A 14,113-nucleotide genomic window follows, 5' to 3' on the forward strand; every position below is an offset into this window, starting at 1 on the left:
CCTCTCCCCCGCCCCCCACCCCACCCGCCCCGCGCGCATCTGCTGGACGCCGGCCTCCCCCGGACACAGGCGTAGGGTCCCCGCAGGCGGGGGCAGGGGAGGGCCCGCCTCTCCCCGCGTTGGACTGGGCCGAGCCCCACTTCCCGGGGAGGCAGTGCCGCCGCACGGACCCCTCACCCGCTCTCCGCCCTGGCGGGGCCGCCGTACCCCCCCGGGACCCCCCCCCCCGGGACCACCCCCCGCTCCAGGAGACGGGGAAGGCGGGGTGTCTAGCCCGCAACACTTCCTAGTTCCCAGCCTTTCCAAGTGGAACTGGACCCCCTCTAGGCCCCAGCACCTGAAAGGAGGGCCGAGAGAGGGCCCCTTCCACCAAGTGCCTCTTAGCTCTTCCTTCCTCACGACTGAGGATTCTGCAACCGCTCCAGGCGCGAGTACCTTTCCATTCACTCTCCCACCCAGGGGTCCTGGGCCGTGGCTAACGGGGCCTCCAGCCAAGACCCTGCTGGGCCCCTTCCCGGAAAGCTCCCCCCACGTCCACCTCGGCCCTGGGCCCACAGCCTGCTGAGCCTTGAAGGACGATAGATTGCGCTGGGAGTAGGGTGCATGCGGATCCCAGTCGCAGGAAGACTAGGGGGGTGAGCCGTGAGCCCTTGCGGCACCATACTGCTCCCAGGAACTGAAAACGTTTCCAAGTCAAGGAGCATTAACTACTAGCTGAAGCAACACCGTTTGGTGCCAGGGTCTTTGGTGGTAGAATGCGGTCAGGCTGGGTTTAGGTGGTACTTGGCACCTCCACGGCCTAACAAGACTCTCCCCGATACCTGCTCTGGCCTGTGGACAGAGCACCCCCAGCTACCTTACCTGGCTGCCCTCCCGCTGAGAGGGAAAAGGATAAGTGACTGAAACTTGGGACTACTCGCTCAACTTAAATTGCCAGGGCCCTGAATGAAATGGACAGCTGGTGTAAAGGCTCCAGACCTTTCACTGTTTCTGCTACCGGATCCTGATTGTACCACATGCATTACTCTCTAATCTTCACAGCCCTGTAAGAGAAGAACTGCTGTTGCCTCCGTTCACAGGTAAGGAGACAGCCTCAGAAAGGATAAGTGACTGGGTAAAATGGCCAAGTGTACTCCTCCCCACAGTCCAAGTTCTTTCCATGATGGAGACAGGCACGTAACTTGAGCAGCCAACTGCCGAGCCTGGATTTGAACCCTGGACTGTTTCCATTACATCAGTAACTCAAGAACTCAAGAAGGGGAAAGGGAAATATTTTGCCTTCTTTGGCCTCAGATTCCAGCTTAAATTTATGAGTTGGTATGATTCACAGGATTGGACAGGAGCCAACACAGAGATGCATCTCATGTCTTCTCCTCAATTCTCCTTGAGCCTAGATTCAAGTGGAGCTAGAAGAGCACGATTCTACTGGTTTGAATACCCATGAACTAAAGACAACCTTCTAGAAGGACAATGAGAACCAGCACACACTGAGTGCCTACTAAGTGCCTACTACCTTAAATCCTTGAAGATCTTAATCATCCCAGCCCTGTGGGGAAGGTATTCTCCAGCCACAGGGCACACCACTTCCCCCTGCCGGCCCCACCCCCTCCCCCCAGAGAAATAGGCTCTTCTGTGGAATGCCAAGCCAGGGCCCACACATGCTCTGTGGCTGCCCAGTGCTGTAGGCACAAGCTAAATTCACCTGGCTGAAGTCTTATATGCAGAAATCACTTTGAGTGTCTCTGGTGGGAAATGGAGACAATCCCGGTGCTCTCGAAGCAGATCCTCTAACTTTCACATGGGCTGTCAAGACAGAGCAGAGTTTGAAATTTAGGTTTCCTGAATCTGCTTGTGCTGCTTTGATGCCTTCATAGCGCCCCTCAGTTTCAGCTCCTGTCTCTTATTACTGTAGTGCATGGTGTCAAGTACAGGCTTTCGACTTAGGTTTGGGTTCAAATCCCAGCCCGGTTCAAATGAAGATAAATATTACCTACACCTCACAGAACGTCTAAATTAAATGAGAAGGTGGAAGTACAGGACTCTGCACAGCACCTGGCACACGGTCAGTGCTCAATAAATGGCAGCTGTATTACTACGAAACTATCACCGAGATCGGACTGAACATCCACAGAACATTATTAAAGGAGAAATGACAAGTGACAAGAATCAAACAGAAACCTTTGCATTGCCCCGGCTAAGTGCCTTCTACTTCAAAACAGTACGAAACAAGAAAACTCAAAAGAGGGTTGGAGTAAAGACATATACACGGACGGAAAGAACTAGGAGTGAGGGACAGGAAGGCTCTCAAAGGGGGGGTCTGATGAGGAAAAAACAGGGATAAGGGACAAGATAAGGGGAGATAAGGTGGTGTTATACTTCATCATCATAGAAGAAAATAACTCCTCTTACTCAAGACCTCAAGACCTTTCCTTATTAAGTAGCAGAGTCCCAAATACTGAGCTGTGGCAGCAGCTTAATTTTCTGGACATTTAGAAATCAAATTGCATGGTGGTGTTCTGTGTATATGGAGTCCATCTGAAGGATCTTGATAAATGAGATCAAAGAACAAGCAGGGCATGGTGAAAAAAACCACAGGCTAAGTCAGGTACAGAAAAAGTCTTCTGGGCTCCTATAACATCCCATACAAACTCTTTATTATTGGACTTTTCTTGCTGAATATTATATTTCTCACCTCTTTCCCCCTGGATTATAAACCCTCCAGGGCAAGAACCCCATCTCATGTTCTGTAAGGTCCCTTTCTAGCCCTAAAATACCATCATTGTAGTAGGCAGAATGAACCCCCAAAGATGTCCAAACCCTAATCCCTAGAGCCTGTGAATAGTTACATTATATGACAAAAGAGATTTTGCAGATGTAATTAAGGTTATGGACCTTAAAATAGGGAGATCATCCCGGATGAACCAGGTGGTTCTAACCTAATCACATGAGCTCTTAAAAACAGAGAACTTTCTCTGGCTGGAGGTATGAGATGAGGCAGAAGGGGAGGTCAGAGAGATCTGAAATGTGAGGACTTGACTAGCTTTAAAGATGCAGGAAATACAGGCAGCCTCTAGAAGCTGAGAACTACCCCTGGCTGCCAGCAAGGGTACGGGGACTTCAGTCCCACAGCCGCATGCAACTGAATTCTGCCAACATCCTGAACGAGCATGGAAGCAGACTCTCTCCCAGAACCTCCAGGTAAGAAGTTAAGCCACTAAGTTTGTGGTAATTTGTCACAGTAGCAATAAAAAAAACTACCACAAACACAACTAGAACTGGTTCATTGTACAGCAGCCTTCTCCTACACATCGTTTCACTTAATCTTCCCAAGCATGATGGGATTATTGCCCCCTTATTTTAGGAAATTGATGCTCAGGGAGGATAAGTAACTTGCTTAGGTGACCAGCTAATGAGTATGTACTTGAGCCAGGATTCGAACTCAGGCCTTCTGGTTCCAACTCCAGTGAGAGGTGTCTCCTACGCTGCAGCTACCATTTGATGGCTTTCAGATTCTACTACCTCAAGCTAAATAAAAAACAAACTAAAACAAAAGAAAAGAACAAACAAACAAAAACTCAGGCTGCTTTTACATTGTGAAAACTTAAAAGCTTCTGAATACTCATTTCTTTCTGTTTCTTCTGAAGGTATCTAGTAAGTCAGGGAACCCGTCAGGGTATAAACAAGTAAATATAAAAAGATATCGAAGTCTTCTTTCTGACACATAGAAGAAAAAAGATTTTGATAAACGGGATAAAGAGAAATCCTCAAGAGTGGCCGTCAATAAAATATTTCCTCCCATTCAGATGCTCCTTCGGCCACTGTTGAGGTACATCTTCCGCAATGAAATGCCCTGCTTTGCCAGATTCGTTTAGGATCTTCTCTGTGGTTGGAGCGTTCAGTCCTCTCATGACCAATTTTTACTGTCAGGAAATTCAACTGATTTTCAGTCTGAAATTTTCCTTTCTATATTTCTTCTCATTACTTCTAATAACTAAGCAAAATAATCCCCTCCCCCTTTGGTCTTTGCACCTCTCAAATATTTGTAAACTGTTATCACCCCCTGCCCTTGGGTATCATTTTGCCAAGGGGAAGGCTCCTTTCAGCCTGCCTAAGTCAGCCGTTCTCTTATACTGCTCTGCCTTCCTGTCCAAAATTCGTGTCCATATATTCTAAATGAGGTGTTTAATCTTGAACCGAGTGTTCTGTACACTACAGAAGGTGCCATGTTCTAAAAAGTGAATTACACAGTAACTTGCAAAGACCTACCACTGTTTGGTAGTTGATTAGAAAACTGTAGCACTTACTGCTTCTCTGCCTGCAGCTTAAATAAACAGCAGACTACAATTTTACATAAAAGTTTCCCCCAATTTTACATAAAAGTTTATGGCCACAACAAATTCAGGAACTAAAAGGTCAAGCATTTACTAGATGTTGCTGAAAACAGCACTGTTTACAAAGCATTTAAATGATTATTAATAGAATAGATAGACTAAGTGGACATTACTTTTTGCAGTAAGTTTTGGATATGTTACATTAAAAAAATATTTCTCCAAGAAGTCTGGCTAAAGTTTCCGCACCAGATTAAACTTCCTGCCAAATGGAATCAAACACCACATTTCTTAAGGGCCAGAAATCTGGCCCAACAGTCTCTGTTCTTACCAAGAACTAAAGAGCTGTTTGTTTGCAGCAGTCTCCAGATAGATATTAATACTGGACCTTTCCAGTAGATTTTGTAACTCTCTATTGAGAAAATCTCTAAAATTTGGCCAGACATGGCTGTGGTTCCTGATAGCACATAAATCTTTCAGAGCCCTCATTAGCTGTTTAGTAGTATACCCAAAGTTCCTAATTCACATCAGTGTGGTCTCTAAACAAACTCAATCCCACAGAGTAAGTTACCCAGAGGTACAATCTGGCTGATTACCCTTTTTTCCCCCAGTCAATAAAATCAAGCAACTTCTTTGTGTTCAAAAAGCAACCATGCTATGGACAGCTAGAACTGTAATCTTTGGATGAAATGCAAACCTTCTGAAAGTCTACATAATCCTATATTCACTCAGTTACAGAGACTATTAAATTTTAACGAATCTTGAGAAAAATGTAAGATGACAGTCAACAAGGAATGCAAATTGTCCCCAATCCTGAAGTTAGCTGATTATCTGAACTCAAGGGATTATTACAAAATGTTTCAATGAATAAATTCCTTCATGTTAAAAAAAATTTCTCAAATAACATTAGGCACCATCTATTGAGTACGTGACATTTTACAGCTACAATTGCTAATCCTCACAACCAGCAAGGTAGGCATTATTATTCTCTTTTTACAGAGTGAGAAACAGGCTCAGAGTCATTATCAGCTCAAGGAAGGTCCCAATGTTTAAGTGCCAGAGCTAGGACCAAAACCCTCATCTGATAGGCCCCAAGTTTTCCCACTATACCAGGCTGCTCTAAATGTATTATTTTCTCAAACTGCTAAAGTTTCAGAAGATAAAGCGGTTACTTACAGGATTTAACTTCATGTTTCTTTTTTCTACGGTGACACAGATGAAGAAAACAGAAGGGGTTCATGTTTATATGTAACTGAACTTTTACAAGGTATATTACAATTTTAAAAGAACTTTAATGGAGTGTTGTCTACTCCTCATTTGTCTGAGAAACCTTTGCTGATGCTTACTTTGGTAGACATGGTATTAATACTAGAGACAGAGGTGAATAACAGTTTCTGCACTCAAGGTGTTCACAGTCTAATGAGACTATTTTTAAAAATATGAACAGTGGTCCCCCTTGTGCAGAGGAAGAAACTAAAGTCTGACGAAGCTTAAAGCCTTGTCCTAACTTAGCTTCCAGGAGGCAGACAGGACCTGATCTGAGATTCTTCTGATCCCACCTCAGTGACTCCTCCATCACCTCCACACTCAACTTCCTAATCATGTGCTCCATTACTGTTCTTTTAACATGCAACAAGGATTACAGAAGCCTGAGATTTTTAATTCATCTGGACAAGTACAGCAAGAAGACTAATGATTTTAATGTACCCGGAACCAACTAGGCCAGTTTGTTTTTTACAAACATGTAATAAAACTACAAATAAACTGACTTTTCTGATTACTTCAGGCTGCTTCAATCTTAAGTTGAAAGACTATTCTGAGAAGCTGCAAATATTTTCAAAGAAATAGCAAGATAGCACTTCCCTGCTGGTGCAGTGGTTAAGAATCTGCCTGCCAATGCAGGGGACACAGGTTCGAGCCCTGGTCCAGGAAGCTCCCACATGCCGCAGAGCAACTAAGCCCGTGTGCCACAACTACTGAGCCTGTCCTCTAGAGCCCGCGGGCCACAACTACTGAGCCCACGTGCCACAACTACTGAAGCCCGCGCGCCTAGAGCCCGTGCTCTGCAACAAGAGAAGCCACCGCAATGAGAAGCCCACGCACTGCAACGAAGGGTAGCCCCAGCTCACCGCAACTAGAGAAAGCCTGCATGCAGCAACGAAGACCCAACGCAACCAAAAATAAATAAATAAAATTGATTCTTTAAAAAAAAAGAAATAGCAAGATAAGTCTGGCCAAAGAGGAATTTTTAATGTTCTCTTTCAACATCGGGGCAACAGAAAGTCATTGTCATAGAGAATGCATTGCTATGATGAGGTTCCTATCTTCAGAAAAGCCCCCTGTGAATATGAAATTGTTATTCAGCTTATCTCATTCATTCACTTTATGACAGTGAGCCAAGACTTTGCACCGGGGGTATCAAAATGGATGCATGAAATGCAGTCCCTGCCCTTAAGGGGCTCTCTGTTCGGTGGGAGACAGAAACATATTACTACAAAGGAATGATTACGTAGTGTTTGTTTTTTTGTTTTGTTTGTGTGTGTTTGTGTGTGTGTGTGTGTGACAAAGAGGGACAACTTCCTGAAAGCTAAGGCATGAAAGGGATGAAAAGGAAGTTGCCAAGTGGATAAGGTGGCAGGCAGCGGGGAGAGAATGGTGAGGGTGGGCACAGAGAACAGCATGTGCAAGATGACCTAATCTAGAACTAAAAGTATTAGCTAATGTGCTTGCTCTGTACTAATCACTTGGAAACTGAACGTATTACTACCAAATGGAACTTCTCTGTTCTTGTTTTTTGTAGCTCTTTATGAAACCAATTCCAATCCAGCACTGAAAGTGATTTTGTAGTAATCACCAATGACTTCCATGTTGCCAAATTTACTCCAGTAGACACTTTTCAGACATCATCCTAACTGACCTCACAAGCAGCATAGGACACAGTTGACCACTGCCACTTTTAGGCTGTATCTTTTCTCAGGAAAATTTCCTCCACCTCTTTAGTCCTTCGTCCTCATACCCCTTGCCAGATCCTCCTCTTCCGCCTGATCTCTAACAGCTGGGGTTCCACAAGGCGTACTCTAATCCCCCTTCTTCCCTCCCCAGGTAACACCATCCATTCCTGTGGCTTTAAATACCACCCATATGCTCATGACTTCCAAAAGTGCATCTGTAAGCTGACCCCACCTCTGAGCTCCAGTCTTGTAAATGCAGCTGCCTCCTTGGTATCTCCACCTGGAAATCTTTTCAGGCATCTCAAAGTTAACAAGTTCAAAAGTGGAGCTTATTATTTCAACCACTCTCCCTAAATCCTGCTGTCCCCTCCTCATTCCAGTCATGACCCACCATTCACCTGGCCAATCACTGGAAGCCATTCTTGCCCCTATATCCAGTCACCAAGTTCTGTCAGCTCTACCTCTGCCTAATTTCCACATCTAAGTCCACCACTGACACCCTAGTCCAGGACACCATCTTCTAGCACCTTCCCTCCTCCATCCCTGTACTCCCAGTACGTTCTCCACACAGAAGCTACAGTGACAGTCTAAATTATTTCATTCCCCTGCCTACAGCCCTTCTGTGATGGTCATCAGTTCCTTCAGAAACAATCCAACTCCATTTTCTTCTTCTGATACATGGTAAGATTGTGAAGTTAGGTGAGGCATGTGACTTTCTTTGGACAATGAAATGGGAGCAGTGCTCCAGACAGAAGTGCTCCGTTAGCCTGGGTTCTAGACTTAGGATATGAAGGTGAAGTGGATATGCAGCATGAGTGAGAAAGAAACACATGTAAAGCTACACCTTCAACAGCTCCCAAATGCACTAAGAATGAAATACAAATGCCTTACTGTAACGAACAGATTCCAAGATAACTGGCTCCGGTGTATCTATCCAGCCTCATCTTGGGCCTGTCCTTCTGGGTCGTTATATTCCACTCACACTGGCCCTCTTGCAATTTCTAGAACAAGCCAGGTGTCTTTTCCCCTTTCCTGCATGGTTCTTTGCATGGTTCATTCCTCAACCTATAGATCTCAGCTTATATATTACCTCCTCAGAGATGTCTCCCTTAACCACTGTATCATAGTGAGTCAAAGCCACTATGACTCTCCATGACAGCACTCTGACCATCTCCTGCACGGCACATCAGTCTGTAATAATTATTCATCTCTCTGATTTGACTGAGGAGCTCACTGCTGTCTCCAGTGCTTAGCATTACCCTCAATATGGTACCCAATATATGACAGGCACTCAAGAAGTATTTGTTCAGTGAATGAACAAATGAGAAAAGACTCAAAAAGTGGGACATAAAAAAAAAAAAACCACACTACAGACATCTTATCACGTATCACAGAGGCAAAAGGTGGGGAGAGGAAGGGAACTCACATTTCCAGTAAGGGAACTAAGAATGACTACAATGTACACCTAACACTAATTTAGGTACTTTACATATGTTACCTCTCTAGATTCTCAATAATCCTAGGAGGTCAATATTAAAATCTCCACTTTCCAGATCAGGCAACTGAGGCTCAACCTGCGCAAGCAGCAAAACCAGTGACGGTATCAGTTTTAACCCAGACCTGTTAACCTCTTTCCTCCGAACCATGACGCTTCCCTAGAAATTAAACTGCTACTGTATTTTTATCATTAAGTACTTTCCTATTATACATATAAATTGTATTTATATGGGGATACATCCCTACCCCAAGAACAAGTTTTTGTTTTTCTTTTTTTCTTTGTTTTTGTTTTTTTCAGGTTCATCCTAAAGCCTAAAACAAACATCTCCTGCTATCTGGGACAAGCGAAGGCAGAAAAGTGCAGCAAATCCAAAGCACAAATAAATCAGACATTTTGTTGGAACTTTTTTCTTGAAGTCTTTTTTCTTCTCAGAGTAAAAAGCCTCTATGATTAGGAAGTCTGTGCTCTGAACTGATTTTATGGGACTTGAGATCAGCTTATACTGCCTTAATTTACCATCTTGTCCCATCCCCAAATGCTGTTCTGCTGGTCACAGAACATGCAAAGCTAAATGGCCTAGGGGGATCGTATCCACAGTCCTGATTTGATTAGTAGAGGCTCCAAACATCTAAACAAGCAAAATGAAACCACCTGGCTTTTTACCTCTGACCACCTTTGGGTGAAGTAAACGTGTTCACAGCAGAAAGGTGGGACCTGGATAACTCCCAAACAGTTCTACTGGGCTCTGAGTAGACTCACAGGATTATCAGAACAGAAGGGACCTTAAAGACCATCTTAAATGCCCTCTTTTAACAGGTTAGCAAACAGGCTAGCAAACAGTTAGCAAACAAGCTAGCAGACAGTTACTTATTTGCCTAAGAAAAACAAGACTCCTGGCTCCTAGTCAAGTGCTCTTTCCACCACAACACAGCACCTCCCTGATCAAGAGCTAGTGATTGATTATGCCCAAGTAACCAGTAGATAGCAGTCTAGATAACACAGATCGTAAATCCCCAATGTTTCTCTTACTCGCCATCATTTAGAAAACCCTGAACAAAAAGAACATACACAATAAAAACAAAGGAGATGAGGAAGAGCTATTTTAATTTTCTATTAAACATTCTTCCAAAAACATTACTCTACCCCATATCTTACCGAGTTATTAGAAATAACATTAGCATTAGAAAAACTAGGAAGGTAAAAGTAGGGAAAACACATCACATGCCAAAGTCTGGTATGAAATTTACCTTTAAAAAAAAAAAGGAATAAAAAGCAATATTCCTTTAAATTGAATAAAAAAAAAACTAGGAAGGTAAATTAAATGTGGCTTGTTAAACTAAACATATGAAAAGGGAAAATTATAACAAAGGAAGGAGAGTTTTACAAATTAAATTAATACGAGATTATAATTTGAAAACTGTGCATCTCAAAGCAAACTTTATTTGTTCAATTATTTTTAACAACAGTGTTTATGATTCTAATACACTGATTTTTTTCCAGGAAGGAAACTCACTGAAAAATATTTTTGTTTTAAAAAATAGGCCTGTGTTCAGCTATATATTTTTTCTCCCAAGCTTTGATCATATTTCTTTGATTTGGGAAGAAAATACTGTTTTGATGGCATGAAATGCAAAACTGTGAAGATTTTTTTAAAAAAACATCCCAGTACAGAATTTTAAAAATTATCAATGGAAAACAGATTAAGGTCATTAAGTGCACAACACTAATTACTGGCCAGCTACTGGTATTCTGTTTCTTCCCTAGTTCTCCCAAGGAAAATTGAATTAAATTGAATCTTCAGCAGAATAATCCTCAAATATACTTTATAAGCAAAATGAGAGCTTTCGTTTACATAGTTTTTGGATTTTGCTATTCCTAATTTTATTCTAAAACTCAATTTTACCCCAAACCATAATTACCATATTAACTTTGTAATGCACAGTTGTATGCAATTCAGCAAAGCAGTAGTACATCATCAGGTTCTAGTCACCCAGAGCTTAGGGAAAACAGGATTGGTCACACCCATTTAAAAACAAATACGCTATTTGCCAATGTGTAGTTTCAATCTAAGTTCTGACAATGAAATATATGGACATATATCTATATATCTCATCTTGATTTTCAAAGGTAGGCAAAGAGAGTTCTTCACAGCTTAGCTTTGCCTGGCTGAAGCTGAAGGTTTTGTAACTTCATAGCCAGACCCATGTTGCCAGTGATTTTCAATTTACCTTGAAAGAAGGCCTGTGAGGAAGAAGAAAGAAAATTTATCATTTGGTGTTTTTTGTTTTGAGACCGCTGATATTTCTAGACTATCCAGCCCTGAGATGATTTATTTATCCAGGTTTCTTCAACTTTCTTCAAAATATGAAACTTGGCTTTCAGGAATAGATTTAGAACCAGAGTCTTCAAAAGGACGCATTTGTAAAAGTCATGCTTTACACAGAGCCGTCAAAAGGCACATCTTTCCCAAATGTGTTCTCTTAAAAATCGAGTCTGCCTTTACCTGCCTTCCTCAAAGGTGGTACGTTTTCCAAATATTAGGCAGAGTGGATTCATACTAGACCCATTTTGTTTAAAACCATTACACATTTGTTCAGTGGGTCTGCTAGCAGGGAGAGAAAGCACATGCATAACACACTTATGAACTCTTGGGATTCAATACAATGCAGATGAAATGTCACCATTTTTCTCCCTCTTTTTGGTCTACGTGATAAAGATTTATTCCCTACAGAGGGAGGCCAGGCAGACTGCTGAGACTGAGGTGCCTGTGTTAATCTTTGGCTCAATAAGAAGAATCAAACCAATCCCAAGTGCAGAGCCACAGTTTGTTCCATTTAACAACTGCCTGGGATTAGATCACATGATGTTTGCTAAATTTATCATGTAACAAAATCCCAGGAAAACTTTAAAGAAATAGCAAAATTGGGAACATAGCATGATTTCCCTGCTACGATCTCAGTCTTTCAACTCAATTCTTAAAATAAGGAAAAGCTACAGGAAAAGTTCTGGTAGTCTTAGCTTCCTAACAAGTATATTCATGAAGCAGTGAGGGGCTCTTCTGCCTCATCCATAGGAAATCTCAGAGCTCTGCTTTCTCTACACCTTCTGGTGAGGGTGACTAATGCCTTTTTTTTTTCCTCCTCTGTCTGGACAAACTAAATATTTCTTTCTATATGGCACACAGCCTTCTGTCTGATGACTTTAAGGTCAGGTGTCTCAGAACACAATATATTTAACATATGTCCTTTAAAAATATGGACCAGTAGTACCTAGAAGAGAAACTCACCATATTTCCCTTTTCTTAATTAAAAGAGGAAATGACTTTTCACTTAATAATTATTACAGAGAAAAATGAGTCTTCACTTTTTAGAGAATCCGAACATAAGAGTCATTTAAATCTGGCCCCTAAGGTGTTCTACATTTGCTTTCTTCTGGAGAGCACATTGCTTTGTTTCAACCGTAGCCAAACACTGAAATTATAATTTCCACTGCATTTAATGGTTTCCAGTCAAATCTTCTACTGAGCATAAGGGAAGGCCATTAGCACATTAACAGAAACGTCTCCTATTTTTATCTTTAATTCCTTTGGGTGCTAACAGGTGTTCAGGAAAAGTAAGCTGACACTTCACTCCCCAAAATGGGTGGTAAACAGATAAACTGAGAGAACGAGTGCGAAGCCTGACCACACTGCCAAGGAAGTGCATGGTGTGCACCGTGGAGTAAGCAGCGGTGGGTGGGAAGGAGGACGTCGGCCAACTCCGAGATTGGTGGCCTCTGTTCTGTCCAGATTTTTGGAGAGGGCACAGTGGGTGGAAATGTCAATGTCAATAGTGTGTATTCAGTTGAAACATCACAGATGCAAGTCTCTCACTTGTCGACGCATCAGCTGAAATATGCTTAGTTGCTTAGAAAAAGCATTTTTAAAAGGAATACGAGTAGGAGTCAGATTTAGTTGTTTTATCCAATCTTTCAAATTACCAGGGTACCACAGGAACAAGACCTAAAACAAATCAGGCTGAGGCAACAACAAAAAAATAAGGTTACAGTGGAAAGCAGCATTTTAGCTTCCTTTGTGTTATCTATGGATAATGTATATCAAGTCTGTTCCACACTGTACAACTAAAGAGTATAAGAAGACCCTTGACAATCTGGGGGCCTGGAAAATCTACACAAGGCATAAATACATTTTAGACAAATGCAAATTAATTGTGAAAACCCAAAAACGCAAGGCATCATGCTAAGTTCTGGAGACACAAAGATGAACAAGATGTGCTTTGTTCCCTTGAGGTACACACAATCTAATAGGGAAGAGATAGGCACATTATGACTAGTATAATGAGACAAGTGCCAGGCTAGCAGGCCAGTAAGTGGCCCAGAAGAGGGACTGACTATAGCTCCCCAACAATGTGGTAGGAAGTCTCTGGACATAACATAAGTTCATTTTGAAAGGCAAGGAGTTTGTCAAGGAAGGACAGCTCAGGCCAAAAAAAGAGCACGGGCAAAGATACGAAATGTGAAAGATCATGCCTTTGTTCACACCCGACCCTCCTTCTGTCTGACGGCCCCTACTCTCCATCTGTGCACTGCTAACTCCTGATCACTCCCAGGACTCAGCCAAGCATTGTTTCCTCTGTGAAGCCTTCTCGATGGCCCGGGAAGATGTGGCTTCTCCTCCCTCCACCCTCCCTGACCTCAAGTAATGCAGGGCACCTTGGATATTTGGCTGCACTTACTCTTAAGTTGTTTTTTTTTTAAATTTATTTATTTAATTTATTTATTTTTGGCTGCATTGGGTCTTTGTTGTTGTGCGCTGGCTTTCTCTAGCTGCGGTGAGCGGGGGTTACTCTTTGTCGCAGTGCACAGGCTTCTCACTGCGGTGTCTTCTCTTGTTGCAGAGCACGGGCTTTAGGCATGTGGGCTTCAGTAGTTGTGGTGCATGGGCTCAGCAGCTGTGGCTCGTGGGCTCTAGAGTGCAGGCTCAGTAGTTGTGGCGCATGGGTTTAGCTGCTCCACAGCATGTGGGATCTTCCCGGACCAGGGCTCAAACCCGCGTCCCCTGCATTGGCAGGCAGATTCTTAATGACTGCACCACCAGGGAAGCCCTGCATTTACTCTTTTGCAGACCTGTCTCGTACCAAATTGTGGACGCCCTGAGCATGGGAACTATTTCTTCTACATCTGGACATTTCCAGCACACAGGACACTGTCTGGCACATCATTAGCTTCACAACTGTCATTTGTTAGGTGAACATTTGGGGAACACTGAGTTTTGTGGGTTTTACCACTTTGCACTTTATGGGATGAGGTTGAGGTAGGTGATGAAGTGAAACGGGCTA

General features: G+C 42.8%; 1 protein-coding gene across 8 annotated transcripts in view; it reads right to left on the minus strand.

Annotated features, from left to right (window-relative positions):
* Nucleotides 1-9,864: 9,864 nt before the first annotated feature.
* The window catches only part of SCP2 (sterol carrier protein 2), a 163,789-nt gene continuing 159,540 nt past the window's right edge, over nt 9,865-14,113 (minus strand). For all 8 annotated transcript variants that reach the window (XM_073789698.1, XM_033866520.2, XM_073789693.1 and 5 more), the window contains one exon: nt 9,865-11,018. In XM_073789698.1, coding sequence (XP_073645799.1) covers nt 10,923-11,018 — 96 coding nt within the window. In that variant the 3' untranslated portion in view covers nt 9,865-10,922. The remainder of the gene's footprint in view (nt 11,019-14,113) is intronic.

This window comes from Tursiops truncatus, chromosome 1 (assembly GCF_011762595.2).
Source record: "Tursiops truncatus isolate mTurTru1 chromosome 1, mTurTru1.mat.Y, whole genome shotgun sequence".
In the NCBI taxonomy this organism is placed as follows: domain Eukaryota; kingdom Metazoa; phylum Chordata; class Mammalia; order Artiodactyla; family Delphinidae; genus Tursiops; species Tursiops truncatus.